The sequence below is a fragment of the Ochotona princeps genome, chromosome 13 (genome assembly GCF_030435755.1).
Source record: "Ochotona princeps isolate mOchPri1 chromosome 13, mOchPri1.hap1, whole genome shotgun sequence".
NCBI lineage: Eukaryota > Metazoa > Chordata > Mammalia > Lagomorpha > Ochotonidae > Ochotona > Ochotona princeps.
Genome location: NC_080844.1, coordinates 56,168,188 through 56,186,695, shown reverse-complemented (window position 1 = coordinate 56,186,695; position 18,508 = coordinate 56,168,188). Strand labels below are relative to the sequence as shown.

The 18,508-nt window shown below is 49.1% G+C and overlaps 1 protein-coding gene across 8 annotated transcripts in view; it reads left to right on the top strand.

Annotated features, from left to right (window-relative positions):
- Positions 1-18,508, top strand: part of NRAP (nebulin related anchoring protein) — a 72,995-nt gene that overhangs the window by 42,284 nt on the left and 12,203 nt on the right. For 7 of the 8 annotated variants that reach the window (XM_058671622.1, XM_058671625.1, XM_058671626.1 and 4 more), the window contains 12 exons: positions 1,009-1,320; positions 2,289-2,393; positions 5,399-5,497; positions 7,034-7,138; positions 7,894-8,001; positions 8,542-8,655; positions 10,160-10,357; positions 12,134-12,238; positions 13,649-13,747; positions 15,430-15,534; positions 15,845-15,952; positions 16,822-17,133. In XM_058671622.1, coding sequence (XP_058527605.1) covers positions 1,009-1,320; positions 2,289-2,393; positions 5,399-5,497; positions 7,034-7,138; positions 7,894-8,001; positions 8,542-8,655; positions 10,160-10,357; positions 12,134-12,238; positions 13,649-13,747; positions 15,430-15,534; positions 15,845-15,952; positions 16,822-17,133 — 1,770 coding nt within the window. The remainder of the gene's footprint in view (positions 1-1,008; positions 1,321-2,288; positions 2,394-5,398; positions 5,498-7,033; positions 7,139-7,893; positions 8,002-8,541; positions 8,656-10,159; positions 10,358-12,133; positions 12,239-13,648; positions 13,748-15,429; positions 15,535-15,844; positions 15,953-16,821; positions 17,134-18,508) is intronic. The other variant, XM_058671624.1, reaches the window with a different exon arrangement.

The window sequence follows — 18,508 nt, the reverse complement described above, 5'->3', positions numbered from 1 at the left end:
CCGTTGACCAGCATTGTTCCATGGGGCTGGTCGCTGAGCCTGTCAAAGCGCAGCGAATTTGTTACTACGTGGGTCCTTGTAAAATGAGGAGGAGGAAATGAGTTGTGTGTGTTGAGGACCAGAATGTAAGTTAAATTTGGCTTCCTTCATTAAAACTCCATAGAGCCAAATCGTGGCGCAAGCGCCCAAGCTCCTGTCGGCTGCGTGTGAGGCAGCTCTGACCTGCGGATGCCCTTGGAGGGGTGGCAGGTTCATCCTGTACCTGGCTCAGAATACATACTCATGAAACAGGGCTGTGCCTGATGTTATTGTGGTCGGCAGAGGTGAGGGCTGAGCCTGTGTGTCTGTCCTAACTGCCATAGTCATGATCATTTTCTAATGTGATGCTACATGCTGGTGTCAGGTAACAGTTGTTAGTGCATTTATCCTTCCGCTCTTGGCCTAGGGTCCCTAGTGTTGTTGTTGTTTATTCCAAGCAGCAAGCTCCCTGCTGCTCCTCAACCTCCTGAACACCTGCATGTAGGCAGCTGTTCTTGACAGGGAGTTCCTGTCTCCAACAGCAATCACACTTGGCATAGTCTGTGCCTTTTTCACTTCACGATGACTTTTTAATTATAATATTCTCAGAACTACAAAAAAAGGGGGGGCGGATTTTAAGGTAGCTATCATGGAAAAACAACAGGCCATTTAGGAATAAATCTGGAAAAAGCAATCAAACAACTACAGAAAAGATAGAATCTCACTGGAAGATTGGTACAGGGCTGTTACTGTAGCTGAGTGTTACATTTGCCTCTGAGCCAAAGTGAAAAGGAAAATGGTGAGTTGTAATATTTTATTTCACTGTTGGGCAAAAGAAATATATAAGGTATTCAAAGGAAATCAATGTTGATGGTTGATTCTAAGAAGATCTTGTAAATGGCTTTGTGTTAACCCTCATGCCTATAGTTGGGATCAGTGCAGTTCCTGCAGGAGGGCCTCACGTATCCCTGCTCTGTTTTTCTCGCTCAGGTGAAGTACAGGGAGAATTACGAGAGGTCCAAGGGCAAGCTCATTGGAGCCAAGAGTGCCCAGGGGGATTCGCAAATGAGCCACTCGCTGCTCATGTCCAAGCTGCAGAGTGACCTGGAGTACAGGAAGGGGTTCGAGGACTCCAGGTGCCAGTGCCATGTCTCACTGGACATGATCCACCTCGCGCATGCCCGCCAGGCTCAGGCTTTAGCCACAGACATCGGCTACAGGACGGCCTCACACCACTTCACTGCTCTGCCCACAGACATGAAAGTGGAATGGGCCAAGAAGGCTTACGGCCTGCAGAGTGACGTAAGCTGCGTGTGTGTGCGTGCGTGTGCACCTGCTGGTGCAAGTGTCTCCCCACACCCTTCAGGGCAACTGTTTATACTGATGGGAAACCAGCCTCTGCATCCCTAAGTGGGCGCACTTTGGTTTCCTTGGGATTTAACTTTTACTCCAACTAGGCGTCTGTTCAGTTCCATACCAACAAGCAGAAAATGGCACAGTTCTTTCTGCCTTTCTGGAGCTGGGGTCTGCCTGTATTCCAGGTTTCTTTTTCTTGCCGGAGGAAGAATGGATTGTGACTTCCTTAGCTGTTGCTTATCACGCATTCCAACTCTAGCAGTCAGTTTTGGAATGAGCTCAGTGGCTAAACAACAGTTCTGCCCCTTTCCTCCTTCTTCAGATAACTCTTGTACAGAAGTGTAAGCGAGCTCTCGAGCTGGCCAGTCTGTTACACACAAGTGTGTATGTGTGTTTGTGTGTAGGTACATACAACTCCCAGTAGAACTCTTGCATGATATAGCATGCTAGCCTTAACATATCTATCTAAATGATGGTCCACTGAAACTACTTGTGGCATGGCAGGTAAGGCCTTGAGAAATTCCCTCCGAGAACTGCCACCTGAGCCCTGTTGTGGTTTCTCATCTGCTTCTCCCTCACATGTCATTTTCAAGAAGCAAACTGATAGTTCAGGAAAAAAGGGAGATGGGGAGACATAGTCCCCCATCCTCCTGGCTTCTCCTTCCCTAGCATTGGGTGGGGCCAACCACAGGGAAGGCTCCAGTTAAAGGGGAAATTAATTTACACATCAGAGCCCTACCTGTGACAGTGCAGAATCAGATAAGACAAAAGAGGCATCTAATTTGACTCAGCTGGCACCAGTGCTACGCTGGGAGCTGGGAGCTGGGAGCAGCTAATAGCCCTTTAAATGTCTCTGTGCCAACAATGGCCTGCCTTTCTTCTTCTTCCTTTTTTTTTCCTTCCTTCTTTGTCAGAACCAATACAGGGCAGATGTGAAGTGGATGAAAGGCACGGGCTGGGTCGCCACCGGGTCATTAAATGTGGAGCAGGCGAAGAAGGCAGGAGAACTCATTAGCGAGGTGAGATTTCCTGACAGCGTGCAGCGGGCCTGGCTGCATTCGGCGTGCGGTGTTTCTGTATAAAATTAAAATAATTTCCACTCAAAAGGCAAAGAAAAAGGGAAAGCCACATGAAAGGCCTCAAAACCCAGACTAGGGCTGGTAATTAGAGGGAAACCACATACCAAACACGCACCAGTAGGGGCCCATTGAGCCCTGGCAAAAACAAAGTGGGTGACAAATGATATTATGAATATAAATGACAATCAAACAGGGCTCAATTGCTCCCCACCAACTTACCTTTTTTAATGAAGCAACACGGGAGAGATGATGAAAAGATGCATTTAAGGCACCCAGGAAGCTTCTTTGTGACACATTTTCTTCCTCAGTGTAAACAGTTTTTGATATTCACGTGACAATGGCATGTGACATAGCTCTGTCTTGTGGGAGAGATGTCTCCCTTCTGTTTAAATCTTACTCCTGCCAACTTGTAGCCACTCTGCCTGGACTCTAAGGCATTGTTGCTTAAAGGGGGAAAAAAAGAGCCATTTTATGGTATTTTTTAGGGTGGTGCCATCAAACAGCTGTCTATAAAGTCTGGATGAGGGCTTCTCTCAGTCTGCCAGGTGGGACAGTGTCACCATGCTGTGTTGTGAAGGCTCTCTCGTGTCTTACAGGCTGTTTAGCAGCATCACTGACTTCTGCCCATGAGATGTTGATAGCTTCAAGTTGGGTCAACCAAAACATTCTCTGCCCAGCATCCCATGGGGGAGTTGTCCTGGCTGGTACTCGAGCTGAGCTGGACGCCATCAAACAGTCAGAACCAACTCTCTCCATATCTGTGGAGGGACTTTCTTGGAAGGCCAGGGAGTCTTTTCTTCTTCTTCTTCTTCTTTCTTTAGTTCCTTTCAGCTACCTTCAGTGCAGCAACCTCTCTCTGGACTTTTCTGGTTTTGGAGGTGATAATGACAGCCATAACCTCGCAAGATTTTTGGTTTGGGCATGAGTCTCCTGGGATCTTGATTTGTGAATACTTTCTGATGGAATGCGTGCTTAAGACATGAGACCCCTGGTTTGGCTTCTCAAACACATCTGCCCATTGAGGGGGCTGTCTGATCACTTGATAACAGAGCCAGCATCCTCAGGGACTTTTGTCTGATTGGCCTCGTTTTGGGAAACCTTGGTTAACACCTGAGTCAACAAAGACCCCGAGGACACAGCAAGGGTAGTACTTCAGTGAATTATTCAGTCTGGTTATGGAGAGGAGCACATAGAAGATGAACATGAAAACTTTACAAACAGACATTTAGGTTTGAAGATTCGTAATCCCAAACTCCTAATATTGGGCCCCTATTGGACTCTTACAAAAAAAAAAAAAAAGAGTCAAGACTGTTATATGCACCTGTTAGACTTCAGGATGATTTCTCTTTGATCTATCTCTGGCTGCCAAGAGATCTTTGGGGACCCACTTATCGCACATTGGTCTTCATTTGCCACTTAGTTTTGCCAAGTTTCTCAAAGAACTTGCTGATTTTGATGTCCTTGTCTTGGGCAAGTCCTTAGACTTCCGAGTCTGGTAAGATACCCTCCAGCAGTTTCTCCCAGCTGTCTCATTTCAGGCTGGCACATTTTCAGGTCAATGTTCAGAGCTGCCCTCTTAGCTTTCAGGGAGAATGGCAGACATTGTGACAGAGCCACCGAAGTTGACACACCCACACCTGTCGCGTAAGGCCAGAGTTAGCAAAGCTGTTCCGTAAGGGGTTAGAAGGCACGGATTTTCTGCCTTGCAGGTCATGTGGTCTCTGTCATGACTGCAAAGCAGCCAAAGACAACACCAAAAAGAATGAGCATGTCTGTGTATCAGAAAAACTTTTTCCAAAGACAGGTGGGAAGCCAGCTTTTCTTCGATATTTAGCCATCCTAAGACAGCCTCATATATAAAAATCCAGTAAGACCTGTGAGGGAAAGATTATGAAATAATTATTTCGTTTGGAAAAAACATATGATTTCAGTCCCCAGAAAAATATATTTTGCTTAAAAAGAGAAAGGAGACATGGCCATTTGGCTTAGTAGTTAAGAGCAGGTGAAGATGCCTGCATCTCATGTCAAAGAGCTTGGGTTCTTTCCTGCCAGTCGGTGCAGACGCTGGGACACAGAAGTGATGCTTATAACATTGTTTCCTGCTATCCACATGGGCAGTGTGCATTGAATTCCTGGCTCCTGGTTCCTGCCTCCTGGCTTTGGCACCAACTAGGAAGCTTTGCAGGCATTTGGGGAGTGAACCAGCAAAGTTGGAGCCTTCCCCCCTCCATCTGTTTCTCTGCCTCTCAAATAAAACAATGTTTTTGGCAAAATCAGTTAATTTAAGCATGGTTTTCAGAATGCTTCACAACCCACAGTGCCCACGCGTATACCAACATTTAAGGCCATTGTAATTTTTTTTGTCTGTTTCAGTTCTTCACACTGTATGATGGCTTCTAATAAAAGCATTCCTTTTTTTGTGATTGTAACATTTTTAAGGCTTCCTGCGTATGTTAACTGAGTCTGGCTCTAAAGTGATTGGCTAGGGTCTGCTCAGTGTCTGTTCAATGGAAGGGTTTCGATGGTGGTATCTGCTGATTCCTTTTGTGGGAAAAACAGCCTCAATGGAAAAATATAACTATGAATGCTCTTTCTTGCTCAGAGGAGCCAAACTAAGATATGTAAACAACTGTGACATAGCATTTGAAGCCTTTAAAGAGAATCCTTCCTAAGTGTGTATCCTACAGTATTTTACCAGTGTAACCTAATTTTGAGATGTTGTCTTTGCACCAGGTAGAAATACTTTAATGTTAATTGACGTGAGGTTATTCTTAAATTGAAACAAATATTAACCTGAAGGCACCTAGGATAGAAAGATGGAGGAAGTAGAATAATAATTATGTTCACAAATTCACTCTAATCTCAAGCAACCTATGATTTTCTCTTTCAAATGGCATGAAAGAGCAGCACAAAATTCACAGCTTTGATCTTTTTCTGCTCAACAGAAGCAGTACCGTCAGCATCCAGATGCTTTGAAGTTTACCAGTATTAAAGACACTCCGGAGATGGTCCAGGCCAGAATTAGTTATACCCAGGCTGTGGATGTAAGTGATAATGTATATACATTATGACTCTGAGAGTGGGCTGTTCTTTCAACACGGCGATTGAAGCACAGGGGTCCTTGGGCTTGCTCCTTCTGTTGTCCTAAGGATGAAGGAGCTCCTTGTCCTTTGCAGAGGCCCCCTTAGTGGGAGTGCTTCCTCATTACCGTGCCCACGGGGCGTTCCTACACTTCGGATGCCAAGTGGGGCTCCACACCCCACTGCCCCAGAATGCCGCTCCCGCCTCCCCATTTGCATGTCTCACTCTTGCATCCCTGATGAAGCCTGAGGCCGCCTCCCCCTCTCCTTTTGTTTGAAAGGGTTGCTTTCAGGACTGTGGACTTGGGTAAAATGCTTGGTCATTGGAAAACCGAAGCCAGGTTTAAGGGCTCTTGGGGGCCCAAGCGCAGGAAGTATTGCTGGCTGACATGCCTCTTATGTGTACGTACACAATGAAGAATTAACGATCAATATCTGGCCCTTTGCTCAGGCTCCCTTTTCAATGAGAGGCCAAGGTCAGACCCTTTGCTCTCTGGTGCCAGGGCTGGGGATGAAGCTGAGTGACGGGGTCCCTTTAGAAATTCACCTTAGAACATGGAGTCCCTCTTTTTGGCTGATTGCCTTGAAAGGAGCCCACAGATTTTTGCAAAGGGCAGACCTGGCTTTCAATATCGGAAAGTCATTCAGTTTTCCACAAGGTGAACTGACAAGCCATGTGAGGAAGGGTTTCCGACGGAGCCAATTACTCTGACTTGGTTTTCTGCAACAGGCATTCTGAACTATCCTCATTGCCTGTCGGGATGTGTGTGCCAGGGTGATTGGCGTGCTTCTCCATTTAGAATCTTATAATTTCTTGATAATCACCTCATCAGAATCAAATAGCATTTTGAAAAATACAGAGGGTCAAGCCAGAACTTACGTGTGAAGGAAAAAATGCTTGCTTCCTCCTTAATCCTAACCAACTCTAGGGGGCACTGCTGTGATATGTAGAAACTTGGATGCCTCTGCCAAGATTCGGGATTAGAAAAGCCAGGTTTAGAAACTTTCTGTAATGGCTGATGCCAACTCTGTGTTTCACTGCCAACTACTAGGGTATCAGGAGCCCAAATCAGATTTCTGGGTGATCAGGTCCCGAGACTACCCAGCACCCACTGGGGCCAGGGTCCTTGAAGCAGGAGGAGGGCAGAGTGTTCCAGCAGGGATGGTGCAAGCCTCACCTGTGTGAGAACACCTCCTCCGCTGCCTTCCACATCTTGGTGCTTCCACGTAATGAGCCAGTGACTCGATGGGGACTAGAGAGACCTCATTGTCCCACTTGACATCCATCTCCGCGACATGCCAGGAGTACAGCACTCACTAATGGGAAACTACGGCATGTCATAATCTGAACTGGGCCTCTGCTGGCTGTGAAGTCTTAGTAGGGACAGGGCGCTGCGGTCGCGTCTCTGATGACATGGTATTTGTGTCACTTGGGGGGTGTCTAGGATGCCTGTACCAGGGAGGCTCTGGGTTTCATGCAAATCTTCTCTCTGTCCACAGAGGTTGTACAGAGAGCAGGGAGAAAACATCAAGCATCATTACACACCTACTGCTGATCTCCCGGAAGTGCTGTTGGCCAAGTTGAATGCCATGAATATTAGTGAGGTGAGGCTGACACAAGGGGCGCTGATGTTACTGACAAGAGGGTCAGGGCTCACTTCCTGGGCACTGCACACAGTGCCCTGTGCCAAGAAGGACCCAGCGCTGCCACCTTCATGCTCTGCCTTCTTGTCTTGAAACTTAATGATTGTTTTTTTTTAGCAAGAGGCCTACATTCTCCTGTACACTAAACTCTGTAGATTATGTAGCTGGTCCTGCAGAGGGGTCAGGCTCTTTGGAAAGAATGGGACTAGGAAAGTGTCTGGCTCAGGACAAACAGCATTGGCACTGATGAGCTGGGGTGTGGAAGCATCTCAGGTGGGCTGAATAAATCCAGCAAATGTACCAAGGGGAGGGTCAGCTCAAAGCCTTTCCCTCACTCAGTATCCCGCACACTGTTTTTGATCTCTGAAGGAAACTTCTGACTTATTATATATGAAGAACTGTGTCCAAACAATCTCTTTCTTCCTTCAGTCCACTTGCTTCTTAGGAAATTCTGAGTCTGACTCCAGAGCCCTAGCATTTGTAACCTTGCCCCTCTGCAGCTTTACCTGCTCTGAGCAGCTGTGTGAGGCAGGAGGCAGATCTTTGATGATCACCTTGTCTAAGTTTTTTCCTGCATAGTCTCTAACCTCAAGTAGGGTACAGGGAGAAAACCCAACCACGAAACAGAGCTTACCCCCTTATGACAAACTGAGGGTTTGGAAGTCACAGGGTCACTGTGAGGTCCTTATCTGGGCTTATTTGTATCTTCCTGACAGACGCGTTATAAGGAGTCCTGGAGCAAACTTCGAGATGGTGGCTACAAGCTGAGGCTGGATGCCCTTCCGTTCCAGGCAGCAAAGGCTTCCGGTGAAATCATCAGCGATGTGAGCCTTCAGGACTGCACTGGCGTTGAGCACTAACCGGTTTTCACTCCTTTTGCCCCTAACCCCTGCCTTCTTTTGCCTGTGGTTAATATCCTCTCCTCTCCAAAGCAACTGTGTTAGGGCAGTCAAATAGTGACCAGTGAGAAAGAACGAATCTTCCAACAAAAAAAAATTGCCTGGCCTGGGGTACAAAGCCAAATGCTGGACAGTACACATGGACCCTGGGCAGATAAAATGCACCCTCCACCAAGAGATTGCAGAAAGCTCGTCCATGTGAAGAGACTGCTAACAATGCACCCACCTTCCTCTGCCGTGGGCCGCCCACGTGCCACTGCATCCTGCCATTTCATCGCTGAGCCCTTTAGTCATTGGGAGTCTTGCATATGAAAGAACAGACCCTTTGCCGACTCCCGCGCGGTTTCTTTTAACTCCCCTGGTTACTGTCAAAAGAACAAAACATTGTCGCCCAATACCCACCTCTTCCATTCCGTGTCCCTTGTCCCCCGAGCTGTGACTCTCTCCCGCTCTCTTTCCCTTTAGTACAAATACAAAGAGGCATTTGAGAAAATGAAAGGACAGATGCTTGGCTCCCGGAGCTTGGAAGATGATCTCAGCCTTGCACATTCAGTGCATGCGACCTCTCTGCAGAGCGATGTAAGTGGGAGAAAAGGCTGTGGGCACGTGGGCCTCATCCATGGATGCACCAGCCACCACCGCTGCCAGCTAATGTCATTTGTCGTTCTGGAAGTGGGCACTGATTTGACCACTGTCTTACTCTGTCTTACTTGATGGCATTGCTGAGTCACCTCTGGGCTTCCATTTACTCCTCTCTAAAATGAGGTGGGACCAGTTAATGCTTTAATTTCCTTCCGAGCTGGGCATTCTTTGATTTTGACCAGTCCTAGAACGTGAGCTGGATTTGGTCTGTAGAGTGAATTAATTGCAAAGCTTTAAACATGGAAACTTTTGTATGAAAGTGTGAGACTTCTGGCCAGTAGCCAGACTGGGTTCCCAAGTTGAATGTGGTGATTGACTGTTCCCAGTGGAGTGGATGTGCGCTCTCCCATCACACAGCCACCTCCTTCTCCAGCTTCTGGCTTCAGGACCCGTGGCACCTGCCTGACCCACAGGCATCAGAGTTTGCCACCGCATTGTGATTGCCGATTGTGACCTTTCATTTGCTGGTGAACATGGGTGAATTCGCTAATGCCAGCAATGCAGTTTGTGCTCAGTGTATTATAGAAGACTAAACACTTCCACATGCGCAGTATTAATCACTTGTCCAATACTCTCTGGGAACTGCCCCCTGAAAAGCAGATGGAGACTGGATGGCTGAGTTGATGCCCGAGGTCAGTTAGAAAGGGGCAGAGCGAGGACATGGAGCCAGCCCATTCTCCCTCTGTCATTTCATACATCCTCTGCCCTGCTTTCCCCATTCGTATCATTTCCTCTGCTTTCTGTCCTGGGAGTCTGGGATTGGTTTGTGCATTGTTGTTTTGCTGAGGGTGAGGGCAGGAAGGGACAGTGGATAGGGTGGCAGAAACTGCAGAAGAGGCTGTTAGGGAGAACCAAATGTCTTGCAACTTCAGGTACCTTTCAACAGCTCCTCCAGAGACCACGGTGGAACTGCTGGTCTGAAATGGCCTCCCCCTGCCTCTCTCAGAATGTGGCAGAATTTGGAGGGTATCTATCTCCACGTGTCATACACTGCTTCACGAGGCAGTCATCCAAGGCTGGGAGGAGGCTCTTCTTGAGTTCCTGAGGGAGAAGCTCTGGTGCTTGAACTTGGCAGGTGATGAGGAAAAGAGGGTGGATAGAGCACAAGTTAGCCGTGCATCTGCTTGCCCCTGGAAATGAAAAGATCCAAGCACTTGAGTAAGTGCTCACTGTCATTGCGTTGATTCCTTGAACTTCTGGGTAACCTCAACCGTAGGGCTTCTTCCTCAAGACCAATGACCCCTGGGAGCTGAGCAAGGGTGGAGAGTGTCAGGACCTGCGACAGGATGCATCTGTTAGGTTTGCCAGAAAGAAGGGGGCACCCACACTGCCAGGATCATCCCAGGCAGATCCCAACAAATGCATTGAGTAGCTCTCCCTGATGTCCCCCTAGCCAATGGTGACTTTAAAACAGCTACTGTTGATGTGTCTGCTCCGCCAGGTAAATTACAAGAAAGGCTTTGAGCACTCCAAGGCACAGTTTCACCTGCCACTGGACATGGTGACCCTGGTACATGCCAAGAAGGCTCAGACCCTGGCCAGCGACCAGGACTACAGACATCCACTGCCTCAGTATACCTCCCTGGCAGAAGACTTGAGGCTAAGCTGCGCCAAGCAAGCTCACAGGCTGCAGAGTGAGGTAACGGGGACCCACTGCCCTCCCTCGGAGTCCTGCTCCATATCTCAAGGCAAGGCGATCTCAACCTCATCTGCTTTGCACATGCAGCCGGAGAGTTCCACACGTTCCCCTTGAGCTTGATTTATGTACCTTCTGGCATGGCCTCTGTGTGTCGGCACTCTGGACTTCCGGGCTGAGTTTCCCACATGATCTCATCTATCTCCCTTTATCCTCATTTTATGGAGAAATTACCATAAGGCACAAAGAAGTCCAACAACTTGCCTACGTTCTCAGAATTGCACTTGAGAAGTGAGGGTACTGGGACTGAACAACTTGATTCATGGCTTGCACACGGAGGATTTGCGCATGGAGCAAATCCAGCTAGATGGAGATCCATCTTGGGGCCTCATCTGTCCCTGTGTCACCGTCTTCTGAACAGCGCTGAGCTCTCTCTTTTCCTGTCTCAGAATAAGCAAGAAGATGTTTTATATCCTCTGGTTCACTCCCCAAGTGGCTACAATAGCTTGGGTGAAATCAGAACAAAGCCAGGAGCCCATCTGGGCATCTGACTTAGACGGCAGGGACCTAAGGATTTGGCCATCTTCTGCTGCTTGACCTTAGCAGGGAGCTGGATGGGAAACAGAGCAGTCATGAATGCAGGTGGTTGGGGCTGGAGACAGCTCTGATAGGAGATGCTGGCATTGGTACAGGCAGCAGCCTAATACGCTCTGACACCATGCTAGCCCCTAGAGCTGAGATTTTGGGAGAGGCTGCTGAGAACCCTTCAGAACTGACCCATATCAGAGAGAAGAGGGTGTTGTGGGTGAGGTGGGAAATCCAGGCCCAAGGATTTCTCGTGGGTCCCCTCAAGGAGGTGCCATGGTGCCAGGATGATGCATCTCAGTCCTGATGCCTGGTTCTGAGCAGGCAGGCCAGGAAGGCAGGGACAGCCCCAGAGGATGTCCTCACTGCCCAGGAGCCGCAGACCACTCCTCCAGAGAGGTTGCAGTGTCCTGTTGGGTCAGATGTCCCATGTCCCAACTTGCTAGATTTCATGTGCGATGAGATTTGCAGGCAACAGGCCCAGGCAGGACAATGGCCCTCCCTCCTGGTCTGGCGGTGCCCGTGAGCCCAGCAGTGCTCAGATCTGGGCATGCACTGTCTGTTCCAGCTTCATGCCAACGCTGAGTACAGCGTTTACTCAGTGACAAGCCCTGGAAGCAGCGGCAGGAGTGAGGGAGCTATCATGCTCAACTCAGCACGGTCCTGCTGTTGTTGGAGCTGGGTCCTGGCATGCCTGACCTATGGTTGTGTTGGTGGCAACACACTCAGGGGAGCGCCAGGGTGGCAGGAGGGCAGTGGATCTGGGGACTGTTTCAACTGTCGACCCCAGATCACTCAGGGGACATACATGCCCCCTTGCCATGATTGCAGTCAGGCCTTTGCCGGATGGTTTCAGATTCATCCCATGGTTGCTGAGTGCTGCTCTGTGGCTCTTGGGTTCTGCTCATGAAGACCAGTAGGGCTGTTTAAAACCACACTCCACTCCAACATTTATTTTTGATAACCCACATCAAAGTAAAAACCCACCTAGCCTCTCTGTTACAGCCACTCTGAGACAAGGGACCGCAGAAATCTTTTCTTCCTTCCTGCGGCCCCACCCTGGCTGGTGGGTATCTGCCTAGGAGCTCAGCATCATATGGGGAGACTGGTGTGGCTGGGGCTCTGCTTCCCACACTCCCTGCAGGCCTCTGGTTTCTCTTTTTCCTCCTGATTTGCTTGCTTTGCTCCTTGCAGAATCTGTACCGGTCCGACCTGAACTTCATGCGGGGCGTGGCCTGTGTCATTCCTGGCACAGTGGAGATTGAAGGCAGAAAGAAAGCATCAGAGCTCATCAGTGAGGTACCTGGGGACTCTCTGAACACGGGGGTCCCATGTGTTCCCCTGAGGGAGAGGGGCTGTTCCTCCATACCCAGCTGCTTTCTTTCTGCGAAAGTCAGCTAATGTTCACCTGTTGTTAGCAGGGGCCATTCTTGGCCTAAACTGAAGTCTGGACTGACTTCTTTTCCTCCTTCATTTTTTTTAATGAAAAAAATTGTTTAGTTGCAAGTCAGAGAGAGAGAGAAAACCCCCGTTAGATGGTTCATCCCCAGATGCCAGCATCGGGTAGGACTAGTCAGACCAGACACTAAGGGTTGGAAACTCAGTCCAGGTCTTGTATATCAGTGGCAGCAACCCAGTTCCTGGAGCCGTTACCATGGCCTTTTAGGGTCTGCATTAGCAGGAAGCAGGGGGCAGGTGGCAGGCCAGACATGCTGACCAGGTCCTTGAGCAGCTTAACAGGAATCTTAACCTCTAGAGCAGTTGCCCAGCATGGTCTTTTGCTCCCTGGATTCTCCAGTTAACGTAGACTGCAGTTAAGACAGATATATCAGACCTGTATTGGCCCTTCAGAATCATTCGTTGGCTCATCAGATGTACTCATTTTCTGCTCCTTCTGAGAGTGGCCTTCGGAGCCTCAAGGAGAAAGTTAAGTTCCAGGCCAGCCTCCTTTGCTCTGTGATCTCAAGCTGGTGACTTACCCTCTCGGAACCTCTGCACCTCAACTAATTGAGTGGATAAATTCTACTTCCCCTGTTTGTTATTGCTTATCTGGTGAGCATGAGCACTGTTCTAAGCTGTGCTTCACTGGCAGCTATAAGTGAAATGGTTGGAGATAATGTCTTAGAGAACAAAAGGACATCCTAGAGTTCCAAGTGCTCTGGAATCATGTCACTGTGTGAGGGTCATAGAACTTCTGATGGGAAGCCCTGGGGTGGCCGGGGGTGTTCAGTGACCAGCTAGAGTCACCAGATGAACTTGCTGGGCATGCTGAGACAGCACCTGCTCTTTGGGCTTTCTGAAGACTTTCACGAGCCATGAGTTCTGCCCAGTGTGGTGTAGCAGGACCCAGTCTAGAGTATAAAAACATGCAGTGGCCCAGTCCCCATTGCCCCTGTGTTCCTAGTCTCATAGGGTGGGGTGCAGGCATGTATGTGTATGTGCGTTCATGTGCATATACTGTCAAGGCTAGTAACCTCCAAGTTCATGTTCACAGTAAAGGCCCAGCTTCCCATACCCCCACAAGCATCTCATTCCACCATGGGCCTGCCTTCCTCCTGGTGCATCAGTCCAGGGAGCTCTGAGGTCCCAAAAGCAGGTAGCTGACTGGATTTCGAGGGTCCCCCAAGAACCTTCGCAAAGTGAGTCAGCTAGGACGTGACACATAGTTCTTCTGGTGTGTGCCTGATACAGTCACCTGCTTTTCTTCAGAGTAAATACCGTCAGCATCCCTGGTCGTTCAAACACACAGCCGTGACAGACACTCCCGAACTTCTGCATGCAAAATTCACCAACCAGATCACAAATGAGGTAACATCTGCTGATGACTTTGGAGTGGGCTTTTTGAAAACCAAGGAGTTGTGCATAACATGCATGAGCATTTTGTGGTTGGGGTCGGGGGAGGAGCTGGGGACTTGTATGGAGGTGTGGAAAAGACAGGGGTCATCACCTGGAACCTGAGTCCGTTCCGGAGCAAAGTGGGGGGCTGAGGCCCCAGCCAGCCACAGCAGTAGCCCACGAACCTCTGAGCCCACTTAACAAGCTCCTTGCATGAGTCCTGGGAGCTGGAATTGGGAGCGCCTATGGAACTTGAGCCCAGACATTCTGATATGGGAGTGCCGGGGTCCCAAGCAGTGCCTTAAGCACTGTGCCAAATGCCTTCCCCTAGATGATTTCACATTGTAGGACAGCCTTTCCCAGGTAAGTTGTGGCTGTCCACAGCAGTTACAGAGGATGGTGTGAGTCAGGTGTCTAGATTTTTTTTTTCTTCCTCACTCACCCTTTACCCAAGTCACACTTCAGTTAAGTCTGTAGCAGAGGGAAGACGCAAAGGAAGAATTCCCATTCCACAAAGCTATCCCAAGCTTATTTGTTCTACTTCTTAGTAGAACTACCTGTCTTGTTTTTAAAATTAATTTCTTTTTATTTGAAGGGCAGAGAAAGAGTTTCCCAACTGCTGGTTTACCACCCAAATGTCTACGGTGGCTGAGGCTGGGTCAGGCCAAAGCCAGGCGTGCAGAACCCAATCACGGCCTCCCCTGTGGGTAGGCAGGGACCCAAACAATTGAATCTTCACCTACTTCCTCCTAGGATGCATTAGCAGGAAGCTAGAAGTAGAGGAGCCAGGACTGGAGCTGGGAGCTTTGATGGGGAGGGGAACACAGGTGTTCCAACTGGCATCTTCACTGCTGAACCAAATGCTTATCCCGCCAAACAGCTGCCTTATAGATTAGAAATAGGCAAGACTGACATGTGCAGAATCAATCATCTTGACTCTTTAGCATTTCCCATCTACTGTTTTAGATGTCACTTCAGATTTGCCCACTTACTTGTTAGTTCCCATCCTCACCCAAGTTGAGAGGGAAGAAGCAGCAGCCAGGGCTAAGGCTGTCCAAAGAAACAAAACTGATGATCTGGTTTAGTGACACTGCTTAACTCCCATTCCATCTTTCCTACTCACTTTGTGAGTCAGGTGCCATGGGATAACCATGCCCTCTGGGATGTCTTGGAGAACTCAGCGGCTGCACACCTGCGTCTCCTCGTGAGAGCTGGTACTTTTCAGGGGATGACACCATGGAAAGGGTCTCTGGGTCCAGGAAAGAGTGCAGGCTGGAATTTGGGGAGGGAACCCCCTTTCACCAGGCAGAGCCACTCCCAGCTCTCCTAGTATTGCCTTTGTGCTATGTCCTCAAGGCAAAAGAGTATGATGCGGGTGTAGAATCTTCTATTTCTTTTTCTTCTTCTCTTGGCCTATCACTTGGCCAAGTAGATGGCAATTCTTTACTTTTTCCTGTTCCATCAATCAAGTTGCCTTATGAATGACTGTCCTTATTCAAAGAAACATGTTCATCAATGCTGAAGGCGCTATTGGTGATGCAGCAAATAGCCTTTTCCTGATGTGGTTCCCTCACTGACGAAGACGGGCTTCCAGAAGGGGCAGAGGGAGGGAGGAGGCACAGTGCTGACCTCCTTGTCTTTGTTTTTGGCCCCAGCGCCTCTATAAAGCTGCTGGAGAAGACATGAGACACCAGTACACGATGACCCTGGGCTTGCCCGAGTTGATCCGGGCAAAGGCCAACGCAGCCAATCTGAGTGACGTAAGCCTTGCTCATTGCTTAAGTTCAAGTGTGCTCCAGATGCACACATGTGCTTTTCCATGAAGGGACTGAACAGTGACCTCAAGCTGGCCTTCACAGAGGCCTTTGAAAATGCATGTTTTCACATGGCCATATTAAATGTGCCCGTTCACCATGTGCTGAGTGCTTCTGTGTCCCAGGGAGCCTGCTACGGGTGGGTGCCCATGAGGTTTGCTCCATGTCTGGCTGCCCATGACAGGATAAGCCTTTGCATGTTGATTCCTTTGTCGCTTTATTTTTAAAGGAAGATCTACACATGTTTCCTCTTTAGGTGAAATACAAGGAGTCTTGGCATAATCTTCGTGCTCAAGGCTACAAGCTGACAACGCAGGCGCTCCCCTTCCAGACTGCCCGGGCCTCTAGAGACATAGTCAGTGATGTGAGTGGAATGAGATGACCTTCCATCTTGCCTAATTTCTGTTAGCTTCATGTAAAACAATGTCTGTGGCTGATTCTCCTGGATGAAAGTGAGTCTGTAACCATGTGAGACGGGATTTCACCTGCAGAATACATTAGATGTGAACGAGACCTTTGCCAGGCGGAAGGGAAGCAAGATGCTATGCGCATCAGAGGCTGAGCTCAGGCAAAGGTCTCCGGCAGGAAGGAGATGGCAACTTATTTCTAGTAGAGATTGATGTCTGGGCAACAGTCCCCTGGTAGTGTGCAAAGGGCCTGTGCTGCTAGCTCTACCCAGAACTAGAAAGTAAAAAATTGCAAGACAACTATAGCGCTCCTCCCTCCCGGCGCTCTGTAGTTTCCTGTGTTGGTGTTAGGACTTGCTGGCTGCATCTCAGCGGCTCTGTTGATAGCGTCCATAGCTTTGGGATATGAAGGTGACTTTGTCTTTCCCACAAACAAATCACAGGAAACGTGGACTTCAAATACATGGATCTTGTCTTTGGGGTTTAATGTTTTGCCAAGTGTGAACAGACAAAGCACACGTTTCTTTTACCCTTTTTGATAAATCGCTTTTGGCCATAGGACACATAAGGGGAGTGGGGCCTCTATGTGGGTTCTGAAGCTGGGATTTTAATGAGGTGGAAGAATGGAGCAGTGTTTTAATTGTTCACCCCACTACCACCATCCACGGAGGAAGGTGTGCTCATGGGCCACCTCACTGTGGTTTCCCATATGCTCACCACCTACTACGCACAAGCAGGTGATCTTCCAAGGGTCTGCGCTGAAAATGCACAGAGGACATTGGAACAGGCCAGAGGCCAGCTCCTGAGCAGAGGTTCCTCTTTACAGTTCCTCTACAGACACGACTTTGTGAAGGAGCGGGGGAAGCTCATTGGAATCCAGAATGTCCATGATGACCCCCGGCTACAGCACTGCCGACGGATGGGCCAGCTGCAGAGCGAGCTCCAATACAGAAGGGAAGCGGCCAGCAGCCAAGCCCGGTGCCACCTCCCCATGGACATGATGCACTTGGTTCACGCCCGGAAGGCCCAGGCCCTGGCCAGTGACCACGACTACCGCATACAATGCCATGAATTCACGGCACTGCCTGAGGACCTAAAGATGGCCTGGGCCAAGAGAGCCCACGCCCTGCAGAGTGAGGTAAGGGGCCTTGGGGGACCCAGGCCAGCCGAGTCTGCCCCCTCCCACCTACCTTGTTTAGTCTGTATCCTCCCGGTGGGGATCATTTATTCAATCACTCAGTACTTTCTGAGCACCTGCTTGGCACCAGACACTGTTGCTTGCCCTTGAAGTACAGCTGTCAACAGAAAGATTCACCCAAGTTACATGCCCATGGACTTCTGTTAGCTGAAAGAGGGATATAGCATGGTCACTAAGTATGTGGCTGTCAGATTGTGATCAACATGGTACAGAGACAGAACAGAGAAGTGGGAAGAAGTGTGTATGTGTGTGTGTGTGTGTGTGCTCACGTATCTGTGCAAATTGAAATAAGCCACCAGGGTAATTGTCATTGAAAATAGGACATTTGAGCTGAGGTTCAAAGAAGATCACAGAGGAGGACAGACCTGGACAAGCACAAAAGCAAGTTCAAATGCCAAGGGCCTGAGCAGGTGCAGCTGTGACATAAATGAGCGTAGAGTAAAACCACTAAGTGAGGGGGGCCTCATAAGAGTTCCCGCCAGAGAGTGTGAGCAAGCGAAGAATCAGGGTCTAGGCTGTATACAAGTGATGATATGAATAAGAATACTGGAACCGTGGCTGACACTCACAGACCAGTTCCCATTACTTTATCCTTGCTGCAGTGTTCTGGTGGGATGGGAGGGGGCAGGGACAGTTGCAATTTCTGTTTCAGGGAATGTGGAAAGTCCCAAAGCAGGACTGGCTCCAGAACTTATCCTGCTGTCATGAATAAAGCTCAAAGCAGAGGCATCTTGCCACTTAGTCCAAGAGTAGAAAGGGGAGGTCCTTTCCCAGACCAGGGCACCATGTGGCGGCGTTGCAAGGTGCTGAGGTCAGATTCTGGAGGTTTCATCCCCAGCTCCTCTACCACTGGCTGTGAGAACAAGGTGACAAGTCACCTCCCCTCTCCAGGCCTTGGACACAGCAAGGATGACACAGGACCTGGTAGCAATGACAATGTGATTATAGCAAACAGCTGGGAGGACACAGAGTGGCAGGGCTAGCTCTATGGCAACTCCTGTAGGAAGATGCTCGCATTTAGAGAGTAGTCCAAAGCTGTCACTTTAACCCTAACATCTGCAGCAGGTTCTCCCAACTTCAGCACCTTTGACTTGTAGGTGGAAGAATTGTTTGCTGTGGGGGCTTGTCCTATGCACTGCAAGATAATGAGCAAACATCTCTGGTCTCTGTTATTACACTCTCAGAGTGACTTCCAATGTAGCAGCCAAAAAATGCCTCCCCAAATTGCCAAATATGCTGGGGAAGGGGCAGAATTACTCCCTCCCAGCTGAAAATCAAGTTCCCAACTGAGAGTGGTTCTATAGGAAGCACTTGG